Source organism: Asparagus officinalis, chromosome 8 (genome assembly GCF_001876935.1).
Source record: "Asparagus officinalis chromosome 8, Aspof.V1, whole genome shotgun sequence".
Classification (NCBI taxonomy): domain Eukaryota; kingdom Viridiplantae; phylum Streptophyta; class Magnoliopsida; order Asparagales; family Asparagaceae; genus Asparagus; species Asparagus officinalis.
This window is the reverse complement of record NC_033801.1, coordinates 129,444,782-129,470,325: the sequence shown is the minus strand read 5'-3', so window position 1 is coordinate 129,470,325 and position 25,544 is coordinate 129,444,782. Positions and strand designations below refer to the sequence as shown.

Below are 25,544 nucleotides of genomic sequence, written 5' to 3'. Positions count from 1 at the left end.
GGAATGAGTGCAAATTTTACATCAACGTAACATAAGAAAACACTAACAACCAGAACTTGGGATATCAAAAAAGAATGCAAAAAAAAATAAAAACCAGTTGCAGCCATTTACACATGAGATCCATGTCATCCATTGACTCCGGCAGAGAATTTACGGCATAAAAGCCTTAGGCGTGGGTCACCACCTTGTATATCTTTTGTTTGAAATTAAAAATAAATTCATGTGACAACTCAGTAAGTAGGTACTAGACTCCTAGTAACAATATTATAATTTCTAAAGTGACTGATGAAAGGAGAACATATCTTGCGCGTAACCAGAACATTGATTAAATAATCCAAACATTAGCTATTTCTTAATTGAGTGTCAAAATACATGGTTGCACAGGAGGTTTTTGAGTAAATTGGTTAACTTGCAAAAGAAACCAACCAGGATTAAATAGTATCTCGTTTCCAAGTATTTCTTAACCAAAATTTAATCACGGTAATGTAAAATTCATTACGATCCATGTAAATTATTAGGAATGTCAGAGAGAATATTTACTTTCATGTGGCTTCATAGCTGGGGCTTAGGGCCTCGGCTCAAAACGACAGCGATCGATCCATGTCTATAGCAACATTTATGCCCTATCTCTAATTATTAGGTATTTCAATACTTATGCCATTCACCTGGATCTGAGCTGTGAAACGAGGGCCCTCGAAAACCGGTGTTTACTTGGTTGAAACCAAGCCAAGAATCCTCAATTAACAAATTCATAGAAGCTTTCTTCTCAAGAGGAATTTCCTTGTGGTCATAGCTATCTGTTTGGGTGTTGCTACAGGAACCCCAAAATAGGGGACCCCTCAGGGGGACAGGTGAGGTGTCAGCCCCTGGGGGCTTGATGCACTGTTCATGAACAGTGCATCAAGCCATCTTTGTGGTATGAGTATTCCAATCAAATCTATCAATACTAATCACATCACCCTCTCAAGGGTTGGGGTATTACAAACTCCCCCACTTAAACTCACAACGTCCTCGTTGTGCCAAATCATATCATCCAAGACCGTACCATCCGTGTGAGATTCTAGAGGTGGCTCCTACAGCCTTAAGAGGTGGCTCCCGCCCTCTTGACGTAGCACTTTACGCCGCATAGCACTTAGCTCTCACAATTCCGGTTGGCTTGTCTCTGATACCATTTGTAACGTCCCGCCCCGGAATCCCGGAGTTGGTACGTTATTAGATCTGATGGATTGGCCTCACAAACCACCACATGTCTTTTCAGCATGTTTTGTCCTCACTCACGTGCTCCCTGGAAAACTTCCCAGGGGGTCACCCATCCTAGAATTTCTCCAGGCTAAGCACGCTTAACTTTGGAGTTTCTAAGAATTGGGTTTCTGAAAAGAAGATGCATCTTGATGGTATGAGTATTCCAATCAAATCTATCAATACTAATCACATCAACCTCTCAAGGGTTGGGGTATTACATGAAGAGTTTTCCATCTGTTTATTTACTTTACACTATTAACATAACACTGAAAGTTACTTAAAACTTATTTTGAGGGAGAGAGATCATCCACGTTAAAAGACATAGGTATGACCTCTGAGCCACAGTAGACCAACAACCGATTCTAAATTGTCAATTGCAATCCAACCACAACCTCGCAAATTTTTTTTGCAACTCCGAGCTTGACGGCTGGTTTCATTTCCTTTCACAAAAAAGTCAGTTGTAAGTAGTTGAGAATCCACATTCATTTACTATGCCAACCACTATTATCCATTATTAATTAAAGCGTGCATGCGACGGCCTCAAATCTTGTTTTCTGGTTACAAGTCCAATTTCAAGTCTTTTTCCAGCATCAAATATTAAATACCCACTCTGACTTCAGCTCTCCACCACACAAATAATACAAGCCTCCAGAGCAGCAAGCACAGCGATTAAAGTCAGACAGCTTCTCATAAATGACCAAATATTCTCCTACCATAAGTCAACTCCCATGAGCAAATCCAAACTGTCTTTGACCGCCCCCCCAAAGTCCACTCCTCATTGATTGTGGTTCTCACTGCTACTGCTGCTAACTTATAGCGGGTCTTCTGTTGTTTAATGATTTATTATTCGCCCAAGAAATACTTGGTCAAAACTTGTGCATGGCAATTGTTATCTCACAAACAAACATCTTTACATACTTACAAAGGTATTTATATAAACATACACAAAGAGCTTGGGAGTTCATAGAGGGAAGCCTAAGACTGTTTCAGACATGACAAGGTCCATGAGTTCTGATTGTATGTAGACACACAAAGAAGCTAGACAGTAAGATTTTTCAGTAGATAGGTCACCTCTTTAAGATATGGAAGATGCATTGACCTGATAAAAGATTTGAAGTTCTAGGCAGCAGACATCTTGACTGTAGCAGATTTGATGATGTCCAGAAATTCTGGCTTCATTGACACAGAAATAAAGTTACACAAGCACAGGTTGTAGATAAGGTGCATGTACAGTGTAACCTGATAATATGAATTCAATCTAGATAATAACAATAACAAGGTTTATCCCAAAATTTTCGGTTCTGCTAAGGACTATCTCTGAGTTTTATTAGGTCCAGTTGTCCCTTCTCCATTACTATAATTTCATCGCTTCTCGCGAGAGGTGTACTTAGTAACCTTGTTACATATTTAGACCATGTTAAACAATTCACTTGAATTTATGTCAATAGGAGCGACATCTAACTTTCTGCGAATGTGCTCAGTTCTTATTGTATCTCTCGGTGCGTACCTACCAGTTCGTTGTACCATTCTCGTTTCTACTGGACTCGTTTTCTGCATATAAGTTATTTCTTAATTGACATATCGGCGGTCTTATTAACAGCTGAATCTTGATAAAATACTACTTACTACAGCGCTCAGATTAACCGTTGAAGAAAATGTACTTGGGGATTGCCTATCAGAGTCCTTGCCTCTTACGTGCAAACAATGGATCTAACTTGATTTACTTGTAGGTTTTATCATCAGACCTTTATCCTAAACCTGGCTAAGCAAAAGTTAAATGAGGGTTGTTTTTCAGCTTGACGCACTCCTGATCGATTAAGAAGATGAATGTTCGTGATAACTAAATTGACATGATGAAAGCTATTGCTATCACTGCAGATTTGCCGCGCGTTTGTGAGCAAATAAGCTGTTTACAGAATCATAACTATCTATTTCTGCCATGTCACTTTTCTCACAGTCAAAAGATAACAAAGCAGAAAATTTGACCTTTAAAGAAGCTCCACCGACGAGGAATCCATCAATATCAGGCTCTGCTGCCAGTTCTTTGCAGTTTGATCCATTTACTGATCCTGCATTAATCATTACTAGCAGTGGTTATCCAATATTTTCATACAAGAATAGCACTGACAACTTCCAGATACTATATTTACTGATCCTGCATTAATCATTACTAGCAGTGGTTATCCAATATTTTCATACAAGAATAACACTGACAACTTCCAGATACTATCACATTTATATGTCTGGGATAAGCTTTGAAAATCAACAAAAATACGCATCTTACTCTCTTTCATCGTGTAATATCAACTTAGCAAATGGGGTATTTAAATGGTTCAATACTGTAGTATGATGCTTGCCCAACTGAGGAACATTTACCTCCATAAATGATCCGAGTTGACGCAGCTACTTCAGCGCTCACATTCGTTTGAAGCAGCTTCCTTAGGCCAGCATGCACCTGAAAGGGGGAAACAGAAGAAGAGCTAATGAAATAAAAATGAAAAGTATCTTTGAGAGCATTCTGATATACTGCAAGTTACAAGCCTGGCTCAGCTTCTGAGCAAGATCAAATTGATTAATTGATAAGCAGATATAACATATCAGGTGTATGTAAACTCGAATGCCATATAAACTTATGGCAAGAAACAATGACATAACGCATTGAAACTTGAACAGATCATTATATCTGCACAATGAACAATTTTCCATACAAACTAGGAGACAAAACTCTAGCTGTTAATATTTGTAGCCATGAATATGAATACCTGCAAACATAAGACTTATTTAATGCATAAGCTACCTTAAATTACCAAACACTATCACATTTCTCCTCTGATGGGTAATTAAGCTACTACATACCATATTCTGGGGGAGAATACAGGAATGTACTGTTGCCTTCCACATGATTTAGATTTTAGACATTTTGTTTTAATGGATTTATTTTTTAGAAAGATTGAACTAATATGAGACAAATATTCCAAGCAAAAATGTACAAATGACATGCTATGATATTCTAAAAGAGGAAACACAATTTAGTTTTTGTAAATCTTAAATGCAGATGTATAATTTGATTGCTAGTAACTTCCTAAAATATCCTAGGCAGTCCATGCAACTCTATTCTAGATCTATGTCAAACTCTTGGATCAAAGACACCATGAAAATATTATTTCCCAACTTGTTTACTTTTATGCATACGTAAACTAAAGAGGAAGCGCCAATGCAGCAACTCTAGGCATAAAAAATCAAGTTGTATTAGTATTTTTTAAATTCTACTACTGACTATCACATAACATGCTTTGGCTACACCCTTAAACAAAGTGACCAAGGAGCATATGGCATGATGATTACAATAGTACAGACAACCTGGATACACTGCTGGCTGTAGAATACCAGGATATCAAGAAGAAATAAACAAAAGAAAGGATGAAAATTTTGAAAGAAATTTTGACCTCATCTTAGAAAATATGCAAGGATGTACATACTTCCTGAGCCTGTGCTGGGGTTGCAACTTTGCCCGTGCCAATAGCCCAAACTGGCTCATAAGCTAAGACAATATTTGTCCAATCTGATAGTTTATCTGCAAATAAGTCCCAGAATTTATATGAAATTTGATGTCTATCTGCAAATAAGTCCCAGAATTTATATGAAATTTGATGTCGATACAATCCTCTTGACGAATCTGAGCAGCAATAAGAGAAAGTAGGAAGCAAACTATATATATATATAGAGAGAGAGAGAGAGCAAGACTCCTATCTACTTAAGTTGATGTCCACCAAAGTTTGTAGCCACACATTTATTAATATAAAACACCTTTTTATATAATACAAGGATCCCTAGGCAATATGAGTGGTTAAAAACTTTGGTGGACACACTATTCCCTATCCCCTTAAGTTGACACAAGTTTTCACCTATATATATATATATAGTTTGCTTCCTACTTTCTCTTATTGCTGAGATAATGAAGAAGGAATGCAACCATTTTAAAACGAGATAATGAAATTATGCCTTATTTTCTAACAGTTACAAGTATTATCCTTCATTACAAGTCAGAAAACCCAATATACCAGCAATTGCCTTCATTTGTGTAGCGACCACCTCCATAGTTGATCCTGATTCTCGCTGCTCAAGAGTCTCACCAACACAAGCAATCACCTTCAACCCTTGAGAAATTGCATATGCAACTTTGTCTCCAACAAACTGCATATAAGATAACGCAAGCATGCCTTAAACAATAACAATAGACATTTAAATTATGAAGAAAGAAATAAGAATGTAAATAAAAATGTTAACCAACCCTTCATCAATGATGAGGGTTATAAGTATATATGTGAACATTAGAAGAAGGTTGAGGACTGGGTAAAAGGTCAGAACGTAGAGAATTATCCCATATTCACTTCATGATTATCACCAGGATGAGCATGAAAACTAACACTATGCACTTTCTCCCTTCAGGTGATGTCTACAGAAATAGGTGGCTTAAAACTAACACCACAATAACCTCGAGATTCGGGACCTTTATTCTAACTGAAGTATATGCAACCTAGATTTGGAAGCTTGAAGACGAGTTTTTTCATCAAACTTAATGCCATTTAAGGTCAATTGAGATCAAACAAACCAAATAAGTGAGAAGACAATCTACTCAATATAATTCTCAGCCAATACACAATCATATTGCATCTTCATGCGAAAATGAGATTTACGGGTTGCGGTTGCATTCTTTGGATAACTTACCTCATTTGATTCCCCTAATAGAAGCCTTCTTTCAGAGTGACCCAAAATGACCCAAGGAATTCCAAGATTAACAAGCATCTCTGCACTGCATGAAAAGCAACAAAGTCAGCATTTTAACTAACTTAAAAAAATAGTTAACACTCTCAAGTTAGGCATTAGTCTCATCACAACTGTGATTGCTGACATTATCTTTTTCAATCACTGCAGAAATTGTATATATTTTTCAACGCAACTCATTAAAGTAATTCCATTTACTGGAAGAACAAAATCTAAAGCTATGGAGAAACACTGCATTAGAAGCTCAATTGTAGTACGCAATTACAATATGGTTTTTCAAATTCTAAACTGAATCTAAAACGACTAAAGATGGATAGCTTACCTAATTTCTCCAGTGAAGGCTCCACCTCTCCTTACCCAACAATTTTGTGCAGCAACGGAGAAATCAGATCGTAGCAGACTTTTCACCAATGGAAGAAACAAAAATGGAGGGCTTACTACCACCTCTACAAGAAAAACCAATTGCCATAGTGTTAGTAATGCAATAATAGTCAATCCATACGACATGCTATTATCCAGTAACTATATGCAGTTGGCAATGCAGAACTTCTATCACATTTAGCAACTATATGCAGTTAGAAATGCAGAACTTCTATCACATTTAACAACAGAATGAAAAAAAATGCCACCTAAATGAAATGCCTTTATTCAAAATAGGAAATATGTTTGTGTAGGCAGTAGGCAGTTACTGGGCTGACCACTTTAAAGCCTACAAAATAAACAGAACATCAAATATTTAAAAAATTTATAGCCAACCACTTAAATTATCAAAGAAAAACCACAATGTTACAAAAAATACTTATGAACTAGAACTAGCGTTGAGCTATGTTACTATAATATACAAAATGTGGATAACATCAATCCAAATTTAAAAATTGGACCCCAAAAGTAAAAATTTGTACCGTTAGATACAATGTACTAAAATTTTGAAGGATTTCAACATTTTTACCCATGAATCATATATTGTCAAAATCAATATCTCAGAATTTTCATGAAGAAATAGGTTTACATCAAGGGTCAACCTTAAGCCGTTAGCTATCTTTTTGTATTAGTAATAGATTAACTTACTAGACATAATCAGGATGAAGTCCCATGATGCATGTTATTTGCTAATGATATCATATTAGTTGATGGGACTAGAAAATGTATAATTTCTAACATAGAAAGGTGGAGACAAGCTCTCAAAAACTAAAGATTTTAGAATTAGTAGAACAAAAATAGAATACATAGAATGCATTTTTAGTAAAAACTAAAAAAAAGAAAAGAGCATATAGTACATATTGATGGGTAAGAAGTAACTAAAAGTAATCACTTATGTTATTTAGGATCAATCATTCATCATGATTGTGAGCTTGAGGATGAAGTTATCCATCGAACCAAATCGAGATGTTTAAAATGGAGAAGCGCTTCGGTAGTCCTATGTGATCGTAGAATACCTATGAGACTAAAAGAAAAATTCTATAGGACGGTTATAAGACCAAAAATGCTTTAAGGATCAGAATGTTGAGCAATTAAAAGATAACATGTGCAAAAAATGAGTGTTATGATAACCTTATGGGTATACTCTAAAACATAGAATAATAAATGGGTGCATCCGTAGTAAATTAGAAATTGCTCCTATTGAGGATAAAATGAGTGAGAATCAACTAAGTGCACCGGTTAAGAAAATTAATGACATTATAGTTAGTGGGGCAAAAAGATATAAAGGTAGGCCAAAGAGAACTTGGTTGGAAGGATATGACAATGGTTAATTTAAAACATGAATCCGTAATAGAACGGAATGGAAGAGTGGGATTAATGAACTTGCTTAATATTTTTGCTCCTTCATACATGATTATTAGGTCCTCAAAATCATAGGAGTTTTTTTCCTCAGCAGTTCATATGTATTGCATCACATTCAAAGGCACGAATTTCCAATTTGGGAAGCGGAATTTTACATTTTGACTAAGAGGTTGTTTGTTTGCCTAAAAAAAAGAGGGAAATCAAATAATATGAAACCTATTTCTAAGAAAAATTGTTTTGAGATTTTTTGGTTGGCTAAAAAAAGAAGAAAATCAAAGAATGGGATATGAGTTGTCACGTTATTATTGGATGATGTAAGTGATTTTTTAACAAAATTTGTTTTGAGATTGTTTGGTTGGCTAAACAAATAAGGAAATAAATTATAAGAAATCGATTTCTTGTAATAGGTTCTTTTCTTGTGTTTGGTTCATTCATAAAAATAAGAAAATAGATAAGATGAGATGAGTTGTCATTATACTATTGGATGATGTGACCCACACTTAAAGAAATCGTTTTTCTAGCTTTTTAGAGGAAATGGGTGGAAATAAAATGTTAATGAGATGAAATGAGTTGTCAACATATTATTGGATGATGTGAGTGATTTTTAAAGATGAGAAGTGACGGAGATGAGATGAGTTGGATGATATGACTCGTTTTTTGTGTTTGGTTTATTTTTAGGGGATGTTTGGTTGGCAAAAAAATAGCCTGAAATCGGTTTCCAAGTGACGGTAGGAAATTGGAAACCATGGAGTTTTTCTATTCTGTAGTTTGGTTCAACCTCCTATTTAAGAAAAATTTTGCTGGAAATCAGCTGCTACGTCAAAAAAACGGAATACCCCATTTCCGTTTTTTAACCTTGGAAATGGGCTGGAGAAGGACAATGTTAATGTTATTTTTTGCCAGCTCAAAACCACGGGAACGACAGCAAAACAGCGGGAACAAAAAGTGAGCCTTATTATCACCGCCTTACTCTCTCTCTCTCTCTCTCATTTCCTCTTCTTCTTCATTTTCTTTCTGCCCCTCTCGTGCCATCCTTCCACCGCTTCTCTCCGCCAAAAAAAAAAATTGGGGGAAAATATGCTAGTCGATCCCTCCGTCAATCCTACCTGATACTGATCTCTCGTCTTTTGTCTATCTTCTCTTGCTACTTCAATAGAAACTCAAGCTTTGTTTGGACTAAATAATTGGCTATTTCATCGGTAAAGAATCTTCAAATCTGTGTTATAAGTTCGGTGATCTTCTATTTGGGTTATTTTAGAGGTTGATTCGTTGCTTTGCCTTCTTGATTGCTTAATCTCTCTAAGATCTAACTGATTTGGGGCTAATCCTTCTAGAAACCTAACCGAGCTACTTCAAAAAACCGCTGAAGGTAAATTTCTTAACAATTTTGTTTTTTTCTTATTATTATCTTTATTTTTTTCATAGTAAGTTTTTACATTCACATGCAAAAAATACCTCTTTTTAATAACCGCAATAGTTTTTTGTATTAAAAATCTTTTTCTGTTTTAAATTCCAAAGTGGACCAAGTGATCATGCATTATTCTGTTTAATAAGTTTTAATTATTCTGAAATTCATATAAAAATTATTGCTTTTAATGTATTAGAATGTAGCAATATTCCTTTCTCAAGTATAATTTGCTTCCAACCCAAAACTGCAGCTTTTCCTGATGCTGTTTGAGTACATATTTATACATTTCATCGGCAACAACTAATTGGGGGTTCTAAGAATGATTTTCGTTATGTATTCCTGTTAATTTTAGGATTTTGGTCGTTTTTCAATTTAAATTGGTTGTTTGTTTGTTGACATGTATGAGATGCAGGTAAGAAACTATTTATAGGGAAATATTGGTTCTAGTGAGCGCGATAGATGTAGATGTTTGTAGTGCTGAAAGAGACATGTTTATATTCACTATAAACCAGATGTCAGTATGTCACCTTTTATTTTTGTCATTTATAGCGAGTTATTTATTTGTTTTCATGGTTAAGATTTCATCTACGAGGAAGAATTTACAAATCTATAGTAACATTTAAAGCATGTTGAAGTCGATCATGTCATAGGTTACCACCGAAAATGACACCATATTTATACATAGGGGTAGCTTGTGACCGTGATAATGCATGGGTTATGCAAATAGTATGAGGGATTTCAATATAGATACAGGATGTGTGATCTCCAATGTCTGTGTCGTCATAACTTGCGAGAATGCATGGGCTGTGGAAGAATGATGTGTTATCCGTTAGTGATAACTTATTAGTTTTGAGTAGTTCATAAATTATATGATTTATTAATTTTCCTATATATGCTAAGTATTATATATACTAGTTCCGTGTGTACTCCTCTTTCGTTATATAGAATAAACTTGTTATATCCTAAGTATGTGCAGACCATGGGCTCACTATCTCATCTTCGACACAAACCTGTTCAAAACATCGACGTACACTGCCTTATGCTCTTCAAAATCTTGATTTTATGACACTGCTTCAAATCTTCTATTTTGACTATGATTATAGTGCTCTAATCTTTATGTTAAATCCTCTATTTAGGAAGAAAATGATTATTGTGATCTCGTTGCTTATATAGTGCTCTAATCTTTATGTTAAATCCTCTATTTAGGAAGAAAATGATTATTGTGATCTCGTTGCTTATTGGTTCCAGCTATGAATTTGGTTCAACCTCTATTTAGGAAGAAAATGATTATTGTGATCTCGTTGCTTATTGGTTCCAGCTATGAATTTGGTTCAAGCCATGAATATAAAGTTAGCTTTTTATATAAGATTACTTAGTAATTGTTTTGATTTTATGGCAAAAACTTGTTTCTCAATGTTGCAGTTTAATCTTCAGACCATATAGTACATTATAAATATTTGTCACATGTGTACTACTTTATTTTTCATTCAAATTGATAATTGATTTAATGTGGGTATTGTAGATGGATGGTGAATGTGTTGATGAAGAAATGATAGTGAGCATTGTCTCTGGGGCTACACTATCTATCATATTGATCTTAGTTACATTCATGCGTAGAGTGCAAGCTAGACGTAGAAGAATACGTAACGGTCCAACCATTGAAAAATTAATTAAAAAAACAATGAGGCTTGACCACATGCACTACATAGAGCATGGATATTTAGATAGCTGTCAAACCTATGTCAGAATGCGGAGTGGGGCTTTCCACAATCTTGCGAGAATTATGAGGTCAAATGAACTTTTAAAAGATTCCCGGCATGTTACGGTAGAGGAACAACTTGCAATGACATTGAATATTTTGGGTCACAAAACTAAAAATCGTATCATAAGGTCACATTTTATTAGATCCGAGGAGACTGTAAGTAGATATTTTAACAAAGTGCTTGAAGCAATTTATCACATACGTGGACGGTATATGAGACAAGCGCCTCATGAAGTACCGAAGGAGATCCTTAACAACCATAGATATTACCCTTACTTTAAGGTATATCATTTATAGTTTATGAATAAGTTGATGCTGATTTAACTCTATATTTAAAATGCTTTCATATTTATTTGACGATATACTCTCTAGGATTGCATTGGTATGATCGATGGGACCCATATTGATGCTATGCTTCCGGCTAGACTTGTTGCACGTTTTCGTGGTCGTAAAGAAGACACACAAAATATTCTGGCAACTTGTACCCCTAATAAATTATTCACATACATTTTGGCCGGGTGGGAAGGCTCCGCAAACGATTATAGGATCCTACAAGATGCATTATCTAGACCACAACATCATGGTTTGAGAGTCTTTGATGGTAACTTCATCCACTTTTTAACTTTATAGAAATACGTATGAATATTTGAACACAGTTTCAAAATAAACATGACCTAATGTACATTTTTCATCATCATAATTGTAGGTAAATACTACTTGTGTGATGCGGGTTACACAACCATGCCAGGTTTTATCTCCCCTTACCGTGGTGTTCGATATCATTTGAAAGAACAAATTGGAAAAACGTCTAATAATAGCAGGGAGCTATTCAATCTTAGACATTCGTCTTTAAGATCTAAGATTGAATCTGCCTTTGGAATATTAAAAAATCGTTTCAAGATTCTAGCCACTAAACCTAATTACCCATTTGAGACACAGGTTGATATTGTCTTGGCATGCACAGTTCTTCATAACTATATTGCTACTGTTGATCCAAACGATGACATCCTCAATGAACCTGTACAAATTGAAGAGGAGGCTAGTGAAATAGCAAATGAAGAAGAGGACAATATTCTTAACTTCTCTCAAACTCAAACCCAACGAGAGCAAGTAGAATCAAGAACCGAATGGAAAGATCGTAGAGATCAAATAGCTTGGGAGATGTGAGTTGATTATTGTGAACGCCACCGTCGTGGGAACATCACTGAAATTGGCATGTGAACTTAATTAAGAAGTCTTTCTAGTGATATTTTAGGTCAAGTACCTTCTTTTTGTTTTTAATTATGTCAATAAATACATTTTGTTACTTTTGCTTGTAAAATTATTTATACTCGCGTGTCGTGATTAGTTTATGTAATGCTACAAGTACCTTCTTTTTATTTTTAATTATGTCGGTAAATACTTGCTTATTTTTAGCCTCTCTCATCCTTGTGCTTCATTTCCATATTTAATAATATATATTTGTCTCTAATTTTCTATAGGATGGCTGAGAATTCTAGTTTTGAAGGGATTGAAAAGAGCAATCCGACCACACCATCCCCACCACCTAGAACTTCGACTATTACAGTCACTAGTGGTTTCAATATGGGGTTCATGCCCTTCCAGTTATCACTATTTGATAATACTTCAAATGCATTTCATAATGTGGCCAACTATGATGGTGGTTACTTTCCTATGACACATCCACCAATCTAATTTACTCACATGCTTGGTGGTCCCACCTCCATGCAACAACAGTGCCATACTCCATTCTCTAGTGGGGTTCATATCAATCCACACACTAAAGGTCCAACTATTTTAGAACAAAGGGGTAACAAGAGAATGAGCACTTCTACATGTGATGAGAATTCTTCTACAGATCCAAAAAGAAGAAGAAGAAGAAGAAATGATGCTTCAAAGGGAAGAAGTGAGCCTACTGTTAAAGGTAAAAGTGGCTCACACATGTTTTGGCAAAGTAAACATGATGATATCTTGATTCCATTTCTTGCAAAAATGGCAAAGTCTGGGCAGAAAGCTGACAAAAATTTCAAGAGGACTGCTTTCAATATGGCGGCTGTACATATGAATGAACACTTTGGCGGTGGTTTTACAACTGAGCATGTTATCAACCATATGAAAAGTCTTCGAACAAGATTTCATAATATGCAATATTGTCGCACGCTAAGTGGGGCTGGATGAGATGAATCTACAAGTACTATCATCATGGATAAAGATTGTTTTGATAGGTGGAGTGAGGTATTTCTAAACTTTACACACTATCTTCCTTTCACATTTTTTACAATGTTATTTTGCTAAAATAGAATTTAATACATGTTGTATTATGCAGGATAAAAATTTGAGTAGTTCCAAACTTAAAGAATACATCAACAAGCCCCTAGTTCACTATGAGGACCTTGCAATTATTATCGGTGACGATCAAGCTAAATGAGACTACAGCAAGGATTTTAACACACATTTTGGTAGTAGCGCTCCAATTAATATTGGAGACGATGATGACACTCCTCTATCCAATCAACACTCACCTCATATTCATAATGTGGATGAAGATGATTCACTAACTCAAGCTAAGGAAACCTCTATTCCCAAACCTACAACTAATATGCAAAATGAAAAGAATGGAAAAGGAGGGACTAGTAAGGGAAAGGGTAATGGAAGGTCTGATACTGATAATGAATTCATGCAACAAATGATATATCAGATAAAAGAAATTGCATCTTCTATCAAGAATGTTAACATGCATTGGACTGAAAAATTGTCCAAAACGGTCTTTGCCCACAAAGAAAGCTATCCTATTGAAATGCTTGAGAGGTTTTATGACACACTTGTTGAAACTGAACTTGATGGGAGGCGATTTATTGAAAAGAATAACTTTGGACAAATGGATTTGTTGGGCAAGTTTATGGAGAAGCAAGTCTAGAACTATTAAAATGCACTAGTTTTATTTTGGTAGCATTTTTTGGTACTAACTGATATCTACATCCATACTTTTGACTTATTTTTGTAGATATGCTAATTTTGAGACAAACAATATGTCTAATTTGTGTGATGTATTCGAGCGTGATGTATGCTCATAAATGTACATTTCTAGCCGCTTATGAGTATGATATCTATGACTTCATAACTTAACGTGTGACTTTGTTGCATATATGTTGATGATTACTTATCTTTTTAATTTTATTTTTTAATATTAACCAATATGTTGTTGCACTACTTGACTGTACCTTCACCTGCTTGAGTTATCTGTGAACATGTGTATGAAAATTGGGTTATAAATCTAAATATATTATCTAATAATCCTGGCTTGTTGCAGGATCCTCCAACAGAAGCAACTTGCTTATTTGATTTCTTACCTATCGACATGAGTCGGTTCTATGATGTTTGGCCAATTTTAAAGGATAGCAACCTACATTTAGACCTCATGTACTGGTATGGTTATCTTTGTAGATTGTTGGTCATTTTCTGAGCACTCGCTAGATTTTGAAAATTTCAACAATTACCTATATACTTGTTTTCCTTATACAACATGATGCTTTTATGCATTCGTACTATCTGAGACATTAAGCAATGATGATAATGAAAAATGATTATTGTGATATGCATCCTGCATTGAGACTCAAGTATGTTGTAGAGGCGTATCGTGCCTTTGATCAATACTTATGATTTAGCAACCTACATGAACTCTCATGTATTGGCATGGCTATCAATAATGTTATTGATAAAGCTCTTACACATCAAACACTACATGGGCACTTATGTATTGGATGGCTGTCACTTATGATTATCTTCAGGTTCTGAGCTTACAAATGTCTATGATGATTTTCATTGTCATGGTATTTTGACAAATTGGAAAATGGTGTTTTGAATTAGGGATTCTTATAGAGGCTCTTTTTAAAAAAATCTGAGCATTCAGGTATTATACTCCAAGACTTGTTCTTTTAATATATTCATATTTTCCGTAGCTACCTTAGTTGTTGAAGTTCGGTAATACTTTAAAATCTGAGCATTCAGGTGTTTTGAGGATTACATTGAGAAAGAAAGTTATGTGAGATGCGTGAACTTGCTATTAAGTCGTCGGCTTTCATATTTAGTCTCGACACTGTGTATCCTTCAACATCTTTGTTGATTGCATTTTTCAGTAGCAGGGCATTTTGAGTGCTTGGATTTCTTTCTTTGGTCAAAAATTTTGCCTATTTGGCAAGGTGAGCCTCTTTTTGCTATCTTGAACTTGCTATTAAGTTTTCTGTTGATTTCAACTGTTAGCAATAATCCACTACGTATTTCTCTTTTCAATGCTTTTAGTTCTCTTTTTTATGGTTACCTCACCATGGTGAGCACATCTAGTATTTAGAATTGTGCACTTCTTCCATCCAAACTATTGAAAATGAGAAGTGATGTTTTGTGATGAGCCAAGCAAATTTAAAAAACCTTTAAAAACACATGAAAAGGAATATTTATGCTTGCAAATGAGTTTCTTATAATTAGGGAAACAAACCAAACAGCCCTTGTACAGAAATTGGGCTATAAATCTGAATATATTATCTAATAATCTTGGCTTGTTGTTGCAGGATCCTCCAACGGCTACGACAAATATTTGATTTGTTACCTATCGACATGAGTCGTTGCTATGATGTTTGGCCAATGACAAAGGATAGCAACCTACATTGAGACTTCATGTACTGGTATGGCTATCTTTGTAGATTGTTGGTCATTTTCTGAGCACTCATTAGATTTTAGAAATTTCAACATTTGCCGATGATACTTGTTTTCCTTATGGGGGTTTCTGTTTTCTGAGCTGGCAGATGATTTCCATCAAAGTTTTCTTTAAACTTGAGGTTGAACCAAAATGAAGATTAGAAAAACTAAAGGGTCTTACATTTTTTTCTGTCAATCTGTCAGAGCTGGAAACCTATTTCAACCCCTTACTTTTGCCAACCAAACAACCCCTATACAGCATGACACTTCCATGCAATCATACTATCTGAGACATCAAGCAATGATGATAATGAAAAATGATTAATGTGATATGCAACCTGCATTGAGGCTCATGTATGTAGGAGATGTGCATCATGCTTTTGATCAATATTTATGATTTAGCAACCTACATAAACTTTCATGTATTGGCATGGCTATCTATAATGATATTGATCAAGCTCTTACACATCAAGCACTACATGGGCACTTATGTATTGGATGGCTATCACCTATGATTACCTTCAATTTTCTGAGCTTACATATGCCTATGATGAGTTTCGTTGTCATGGTATTTTGACCCAAGAAATGGTGTTGTTGAATGAGGGTTACTGGTGGAGGCTCTTTTTTAAAATCTTAGCAATCTGGTATTATACTTCAAGACTTGTTCTTTTAATATTCACACTTTCTAGCTATCGCTGTTGAGGTTTTTACATACTCTAAAATCTGAGCATTCAGGTGTTTTGAGGATTACAATGAGAATGTTATGCGAGAGACATGAACATATTCTCGGCTCTTGCTGGTATTTGACTTCGGTTGTACTAGTTACTTTTTGAGAGGATAAATATTCTTTGGATTGGATCAGGATTTCTCACTTCGTTATGTGAGCCTCTTTTTGCTTTCTTGAACTTGCTTTTAAGCTTTTCTGTTCATTTCAACTGTCAGTGCTTGGGTTAAATTGAACTGGCAAGCTTTTCTTGTTCTCATGCCTAGTATGCTTTCAGTTCTTGCAAATATGAGAAATTGGGCTATAAATCTGATTATCTTATCTAATAATCGTGCATACTATGCTTTTAGTTCTCTTTTTGATGGTAACCTCACCATGGTGAGGACATCTAGTTTTTCTCATTGTGCACTTCTTTCCATCCAATCTGGAGAAAATGAAAAGTGATTTTTTTTTTATTAACCATACAAATTTAAGAAACCTTTAAAAACACTTGAAAAGCAACGTCTGTGTTTGGAAATGAGTTTCCTATAATTAGGGAAACCAACCAAACAGCCCCTGTATGAAAATTGGGTTATACATCTGAGACATCATGCAATGATGATAATGAAAAATGATTAATGTGATATGCAACCTACATTAAGGCTCATGTATGTAGTAGATGTGCATGAACTCTCATGTATTAGCATGGCTATCTATAATGATATTGATTAAGCTCTTACACATCAAACTCTACATGGGCACTTATGTATTGGATGGCTGTCACTTATGAATTTATTCAAGTTCTGAGCTCCAATATGTTCTACATGGGCACTTATGTATTGGATGGCTGTCACTTATGAATTTATTCAAGTTCTGAGCTCCAATATGTCTATGATGATTTTTCCCTTTTATTTTGGCTGTCACTTATGAATTTATTCAAGTTCTGAGCTCCAATATGTCTATGATGATTTTTCCCTTTTATTTGTGTACTTGATGCTTCCCTCTAATTTCCCCCAAGATCTTGCCAAAATGTGTTAATTACCATATAATTCTGGAGCTACTAATGTATTTGTATAGAGGACTAGTCTTAATTTCTTTGTATCAGATTGATGCTTCTGCTCTCAGGTGCGTATTCTACAAAACCCTTATATAGTTCTCAACCTGGAAGCTCATATCATTTCATATTAAATGTGTCAATTGTACGCTTCATTCTTGCGTATAGGTTTTCAGATTTTTTGTGGTATCAATATATATAAGATTGGGTACTGTATGTATTTCTCCACCATCAAGCATTAGAGATATCAAAATAAGGGGTGTGGTGTGTATCATAACCCGTTTCATGTATAGAGCAATATGAGGACTGTAATCAACTAGTAAGACCATTTCTAATTCTGTAGTAGTTTTGTCAACATGTTTTCTGCTGTATTTTAGCATGGGCTTGTTTGCAAATGGGAATGTTTCTGATTAAGCATACATGTGTCTGTAATATGTTCTTCTAATAATGATATTGTATGGTATGCAGTGTATATGCAGTGTAATATACAGGGGTTGCTTGGAGGAAATGCAAAATGCTCGAGGCATAGGAGATGTGCTAACATTCCTTGTTCAATGCAAATATCATATTCAAGTGAAAAAAATAGAAATGCTCGAGGACGTGTTTTTTTATTATCAGATTGATGCTTCTGCTCTTAGGCGCTTATTCTTATTCAGTTTGATATATCATATTCTAATATTACCTTGTTATTTCTGTCTAGCTTGGAGGAAATGCAAAATGCTCGAGGTATAGGAGATGTGCTAACAGAAATGCTCAAGGCATGCAAATATATTTGTTCTTCAATACAATTGATAATGGTTATGCTCTTATTATTGGGTTCCTTTTGTTGTGATGTAGAATCTCTTGGTTCAGTATTGTGGTGATTAATATAGCGTTGATTAACAAATTCTTTGACAATTTTGTTTAGACTGAATTATCTATGTTGTAATAGGATGGTCAAGTGAAAAAATATCTCGAACTGTGGTGGAGTTGATATATTATGTGCATGCCATTTTTGTTTTGAAGTTTTGATGGGGAATATTTAGAATTTGGTTGTTGAAATGAATACTAAATTTTATTATGTGCATGTCTCTTTGGTGGTAACCTCACCATGGTGAGCACAACTACTTTTTCTCATTGTGCACTTTTTCCATCCAAACTAGAGAAATTAAGAAGTGATATTTCCTATTCTTGGTTTCTTAATATTTTGGTGTGAAACAAACAATGGATGTTTGAGGACATCTATTTCCACCCCTCTTTTGTGATGAACCAAACAAACTTCAAGAAACCTTTAATAAAACATGGAAATCAATATTTATGGTTGGAAATAGATTTCCTATATTTAGGGAAACCAACCAAACAGCCCCTTAGGAGATGATATGAGATGAGTTGTGAGATGAAAATAATATTTTATTGGATGTTGTGGTGAGTTTTAGGGATGGAAATGGATAAAAATAATATTTTATTGATTTCCATGTATCCTTTTCCTTTTCTTGATTTTTAGGAAACCAACCAAACAGCCCCTAATAGCATCAACATACTGGAACTAAACCAATCAGTCGTCATATCGTGGTATTCAACGTAATTTTGAACTTACTAAAAAATTCGAAGCATATAAACAACACAAGGAAACCACAAATTTAATGCACAACATACCAACAACATCCTCTGAAGGGACCTCGGCCTCGTTTAAGATGGTCACGATTTTCTTAACTCCCTCCGTGGTCCCATTCTGCAATAAATAAATAAAAGACAAACATAAAATTTCGAAACATTTTAATTTTTTCACTATTTTTTTAACATAAGAAACATATCTGAAATCAAATAAACGCGTAAAGGCTTATTTCATCCAAAAACCCTAGATTCTTGTGGATGGTGCTCAGCAATAAAAACGAGTTTAAAAAAGATCTGTAATTTGAATTGTCGATGGGAAAGTAAATAAGGAAAAGATGAGGGGTGTTTACGCATTTCCAGTTGCCGCCGACGAAGAATTTTCTGCCCATTTTTTTTCCCTTTTTTTCTCAAGCGAAGAAGACGCTGGAGGCCTCGTTCTGTGTTGGTCGCCTTTTGGGTCTAACAACGCAGACTATGTTGGGCCTCTACGGACTAGTTTAGGCTTGGCCCACGAAGGAGAGTTCTTAGTTTGATGTTGCTTTCAGCGCAATTACGTTTTGCCCCATTTTCTCTTAAAGAACGAGATTAGATTGCTGAATACATTTGAATTTTTTTTTTAATGATTAACAAAATTCTACAAGGATAACACAGATCTGTTATCCCAAGTTGCTCCAAACAACTTGGTAGTGATGTGGCCTAATCTTGTCCATACATCTATATTGGAGTTGGTGAAGGGTGGTTGAGGCTCTATCTTCGAGGTGTGATGTAGGGACAAGATTAGGCCACATCACTACCAAGTTGCTTTAAGCAACTTGGTACCAAGGTTCTCCATATTTCTCATATATATATTGTGTTAGAACCTTAATTATGCATGTTAAGATAGATTTGGAAGAGCTTAGGGCCCCTCAATTTTCTTTGATGGCTGATCACTTTGAGCAGAAGAATACTCCTACACAAATATGAAATGTCAGAGGGTCGGAGTTGGATTCTCTGGTGAGTCTTCGATGATCAAGTTAGTGATGATCTTAAGGGAAAAAGTGTGTGAAAGAAGTAATTTTTAGGGTTAAATCAGTTATTAAGTAGAAACCTTGGGCACATGAGCCCTTTATCCCGCCGAAGCCCGAGTTCGAGCCTTCAAACCTCTATCCGTACTTAATCTTGCCTAATAAAACTCAGAACTTGGGTTCGACCTTAATTTTGGCCCCAGATGCATAAGAGCAGCGATTTGAATCTGGAGCCTTCAATCAGAAAGCATCCCGAGCAAGTTTCATCCAAACTATTATGCCATGTTTGGATGGAGGGTAGAGAGGGGGAGGGGAAGAGAAATGAGGCTTTCACCTTGTTTGGGAGTTTTGTTAAGGAGGATAGAGAGGAGGAAGGAAGGGGAAAGGAGTGTAAAATTGCTTGGTTTTATTCCCCCCCGATTTGGGCGGTAGAGGAGGGTAAATGAGGGTAAAGGGGTGTAATGACATTCCTACCCCCATCAAAACAAATAAAAGGGCTGATGTGTTATTAGTATAAAGTCATTTATGTAAAATTACATATATTTACTTCCTTTCATTTTCATTCACCTTACTCAACTCCCAAACAACATATTACAATTCTCTTCTCTTCCCTTCCCTTCTCTTCCCGTTGTTTACCTTTCCTTCCCTTCCCTTAGTAAACTCCCAAACACACCATTAATTAACCAAACAATGTATTTTCTAGATTATGGCTTGGTAGATTTATTCCCAGAATGCCAGCTCAGCAAACGGCCCGAGTCCGCGCCCAAAATCCTCATCCCTTTCTTCTCGCCCAAGGAAAAGTAAAAGCCGCGAATGAACCTGGCTCTCTTCTCGTACCCCCGCTCCCCAAATCTATAGACCCTTTAACTACCCTGAGGGCATTATCGTCATTTCCTACCCCACCGTCGCGTATACATACCGCTCCCTCATTTCCTCCTCATTTTCGTCTCCCCTTCTCTCCAATTTCGTTCGCGCATTAAATCAAAGCTTTTAAAATTGGGGCATCGAGATTGGGGGAGATCGACAGATGCTGTTGGCGAACGATTTTAGGGTTTCGGTCGGGGTCTCGAGTGGAGGAAGAAGCCGCCGTCGCAATCGCCGCCGCCTCCGGCGATCCCGCGGGGTCCGATCAAGGTGGGATTGGGGACGCGAGCGGTCGCCGGGTCGTTCGGATCTTTGAACGTCGCCGGGAGCGAGGAGGAGCTGAGGATGTGCGCGGCCGCGGCGGCCGGGGACATGGTGGTCAGGGGATTCAGCCATGAGAGCGAGCACGACCTCGCGGCGCTCGTTAGCGATTTCTTGGAGAACGGGAGCAGCGGGGCCGAGTCGTGGTATAGTAGCGATAGCGATTCGGGGTTCTCTGATCTCCATCATCTTGCTGAGAGAATTCTGGTCAGCTCTGTAACCCTTTTTGTGAATTCTATTTCGAATTGTATGCTTATATAGCTGTTTGCATGTGTATGTTAATGTTATCTTAAACAAAGTTTTATGGAAACATCAACCTTTTTACTCTGAAAAAAAAAGAAAACTTTTGTAGCAATTGGAGCATTGTCATGCTGTTGGCTCCTAAATTGGGAGGAAATGGATGCCGCATAACCTTAAGTTGTTAGCTTTTATGCTATAGCCTATAGGAAATTATTTACCACTTTTAGAAATTCTTATATTCATGATATCTTAAACAAACTTTCGAGAATTTCAATGGTTAAATCAAGATCAAAACTCAGGGTAATGACTGAAGCTCTGTTTTCTTTGGGCTGTTGTAGACGCGGAGAAAATGTATGCACGATTTAGTGTAAGAATGTGCTTAGGTGAATATTCCTTAATACGCCAGTGAAATTTTTAGAAGTTTATTAAATATGAAATTGATTAACTCTAGACATTTGATAACTTTAATGCCTACACCCGTTTCTAGATTTTGAAGACGACTAATAAATTTTTTTTATGTCGTGGGCCCTTTCATGTGATGCCAAAAAGAAGATGCATCACCTATTTGCTAGAGTTGTGTGTTAATTCGTCTTGAAAGTTGGTCTAAGTATTTCATTGGTTGGTCTTATGAGAACCTATAAAAAGTTCTCACCCAATCCACGAATAGCCAAAATAATGATCGATTAATATTAGGTATTAAGTAGTTTAGTGTTTAATAAGGTGGAAGTGACGGCGGGTTAGATGGAATGAGGGAGCGGAAGAGATGCTGAGCACTTTAGGGTTGATCATTCTTATTGTTCTGATAAGTTATGAAGATGGTGATTATTATTCTTAAAATTAACTGCGTTATCTTTCTAGTTACATGTCCCATGTGTAGGAAAGTCCTAGTACGATCTACAGAGTACTCTGGGAATCGCCGTGCAGGAGTTGCACATTTCCTTTTCTTTCTTCTGTCATCTAAGGTGAGACATTCTTCAGAAATCTTAGAAGATAAGAAAGGACCTGAAACGAGGAGGGAAAAAATCTATTAATTAGAAAAATATGAAAACCTCGGTTAGACGGAACATACAATATGGTTTTGTTATATGGCCTTGAGATGATACTTATTCAAGATATTCCACTTGTTTGTGTGGATCTGTTGTGCAAATGCTTGAGTTGGTAGCAGACTCGGTAATTTGACATAGTTTTTGGGAGCCAAACATGATATTTCCTGCAACTAAAAGAATATTAATTTAGCAGTGAATTTTTTTTCTCCGTCAAAACCTTTCTACAAGTTTTGTTGATGCACTTTTGCACATTCTGTATTTGAATTCAGGATCTAAACATGAATATGCTAACTCAAGGTAAGAACATGTCAATGATGTCATTTATTAGTTGTCTTGGTCAAGCAAAAAAGTGATTGCTCATCAGTTCTCATATGGATCAGAAACTTCATCCTAGATCATAATGTAATTCTGCTATTTCGTAACGGATTTAAGATTAAGAATATTGTGACCTCTCTTTTAGTTCAAACTCAAGCACTGGCCAAATATTAATGTTTCATCAGAATTGTGTTTATTGCTAAGACACCATTTATCTCATTGAAGCCCCAAGTAGGCTTAACTAAAAAAATATGGCTTTTAAAGATAAAAAAACTGCATAATTTGAAATATTGGATTTATAAGGTATTACTATCTGAAGATGTAATTGAAGAGGCAACTAAAATATATGGTTTGTACATTTATTTTCTATCAATATGCCAAATATATTTCCTTTAATTTGTCCCTTTACATCATATTATTATACCAGAAATGTTACAATTCCTGTCACCATGCTTAATGAACTTGTTCCTTTTAGACTCTTAGTTAATCTAGTGGAAAGTGGACACTGGACAGTCATTATTTCTGTGGCATAAGTGTATGCTGCCGACCTATGGGCAATAGCTGCTGAGGCTTTCTTGCAGTCACCTTGGGAAGAAACAGAGACACTAACTTGTAGAACGCTGATCTCATGCCAATAGGTTCTTATTTATCATCCCATTCCATATTCATTGCATAGGCAACCCAATTTTAACATGGTATGTTTCAGTGTGGGTGATGCTACAAATTTTTACCATCACCATGCCTGTGTTATAGAGTTGTCTGTATCTGAATTTTATAGAGTTATGGGCAATGTCAATTTGCACTATTTTCCCAATCTAAATAAGGTTAATCCATATCTGTACTTCGAAGGGCTTCCCAATTTATGAAAGTGGGCCATTTTAATTGTTAGCTGAAGTAAACTCAGATTCCTTCAGACCTCTTGACTTGTTAAGAGAACACACACACGAGTGTGCGCACATGCGCAGCACTCTCATTGTATACTGTCATTGTGGGTTCTTAATGAGAATACCTTACAATTTAATTTTGTGATTTATATGGTAATAGACCCACAAGCACACAGGCACACATAAATAGATACACATACATATATGTGCGCGCGTGAGCGCGCGCATATACGCATTATATACTGACATTGCAGATTCTTAATGAGAATGCCTCACCATTTACTTCGCAAATTTTTTTGATACTGAACCAATATTAGTGCAATCAATGCTACCTTTAAACTTAAACTTTCGCTTTTCCAGCAAATAGTGGTTTAAGTATTTATTAATTTTCAGACTTCCACATGAATCTGTATGGCAGATATACTTGTTAGATGAGTAAAGGCTCAAATCTGTACTATCATAAGCATCACCCTTGATTTAGGCTATTTTGGCCTAGATAAAATTTTGGATGTAAACTTTGACATCCTTTCATCTCCTTTTTATTTATCTTCTGTTATCCCAAATGTCTGTGATGGGAGATGTTGTCATGTACTTTATAAACATACAATCAGATTTATGAAGTGTGGTTTTTGATATTCTTTTCTATGAGCTGAATCATTTGCAAATTAATGGTAGACTTTTCATGGCTGTAATTATGAGCAACTGTTTTATTTGCCTCATGCCCATTTGCTGAATTGAATTGCTAGCTGCTAATCGCGAAGAGAGTTTCAAACAATTTTTATATAACAAGGCATTGAAAAGCAAGTTAAGGATAGTCTTACTAGGTATTGTTGGCTTATTGGTAGCTGAAGTACCCATTAAAAACTTGTATGGAGTTTGCATACTGCATTGAATGCAGTCTTTTTTGTATTTATAGGTCATCCGGAACGTTTTACTGATCATCGTTTTTTGAACTGCAGTTCTGGAAACGAACAGTAGAGCAATATGAGATTGATCTGTTATCAGCCGTCCATTCTTTTATAGTTTCAATAAATGAACTTGAGCTTCAAATTGCCAATGATGGACAATGCTATGCCAGTTGTATACGAGAGTCACTTGTAAAACTTTTGAAATCCTCTGGTTATGATGCAGCCGTTTGCTCATCCAAATGGCTTGGTGACGGAAAATTCCCTGGAGGTATGCCTGATATATAAATCTTGTTACATTGACCATTCTATGTATTGCATATATAAATATCTATTTTGTTTTGGTAGGTGATCATGAGTACATCGATGTTGTGACAAATGGAAACAATGGGGTTTCTGAGCGTTTGATCATTGAAATAGACTTCCAGAGCCACTTTGAGATAGCAAGGGCAGTAGAATCTTACGAAGCAATCCTGTCATCACTTCCTGTAGTCTATGTTGGTTCCCTGGAGAGACTCGATCAGTTCTTGCGGATAATGGTGGAAGCTACTAGATGGTCACTTAAGCAGAACTCAATGCCTCTTCCTCCATGGAGATCCTTGCCCTATCTCCAAGCAAAATGGCGTTCCCCATACGAAAGAAAATCTGATGCCAATGAACCTGACCATGGTAACCGCAACAGTTCAGTAGACCATGATCAATGCGTTGAGTATTTGAGAAGGTTGAAAACAGCTCTTTGGTCAGATATTGATATGGAACACTTGTACAATAACTCAATCCCTAGTGACAAGAAGTGCGATAAGAAGCGCAGGATGAAATTTGAGAGGAGACAGAGGCCCTCTCTGCTCAGAATTTAACGGACCGGAGCCAAGCAGAGAGCACAATTTAGGTTTTGTTATACGATTCTTTTTGAGCAAAGGATTGGTTTTCTTGGAATGAAGCAA

At 36.0% G+C, this 25,544-nt stretch overlaps 2 protein-coding genes across 5 annotated transcripts; one reads left to right on the top strand and one right to left on the bottom strand.

Moving 5' to 3' along the window:
• On the bottom strand, window positions 1,605-19,519 carry LOC109820233 (triosephosphate isomerase, cytosolic-like). Of its 4 annotated transcripts, none has more exons than XM_020386353.1 (9): window positions 19,372-19,519; window positions 19,064-19,139; window positions 6,350-6,473; window positions 5,971-6,055; window positions 5,304-5,436; window positions 4,722-4,816; window positions 3,619-3,697; window positions 3,229-3,311; window positions 1,605-2,067 (listed from the first exon to the last, which is right to left on the bottom strand). In XM_020386353.1, exons 1-9 carry the CDS (start codon window positions 19,408-19,410, stop codon window positions 1,930-1,932), a joined length of 852 nt encoding a protein of 283 aa, XP_020241942.1. In that variant the 5' UTR covers window positions 19,411-19,519; the 3' UTR covers window positions 1,605-1,929. The 4 variants fall into 4 exon arrangements, with proteins under 4 accessions (XP_020241942.1, XP_020241944.1, XP_020241945.1 ...); XM_020386355.1 differs by having other exon boundaries at window positions 2,066-2,411; window positions 19,372-19,518; XM_020386356.1 differs by having other exon boundaries at window positions 2,066-2,415; window positions 19,372-19,517.
• On the top strand, window positions 20,961-25,538 carry LOC109820080. Its single transcript, XM_020386150.1, has 3 exons — window positions 20,961-21,417; window positions 24,655-24,871; window positions 24,949-25,538. Exons 1-3 carry the CDS (start codon window positions 21,235-21,237, stop codon window positions 25,455-25,457), a joined length of 909 nt encoding a protein of 302 aa, XP_020241739.1. The 5' UTR covers window positions 20,961-21,234; the 3' UTR covers window positions 25,458-25,538.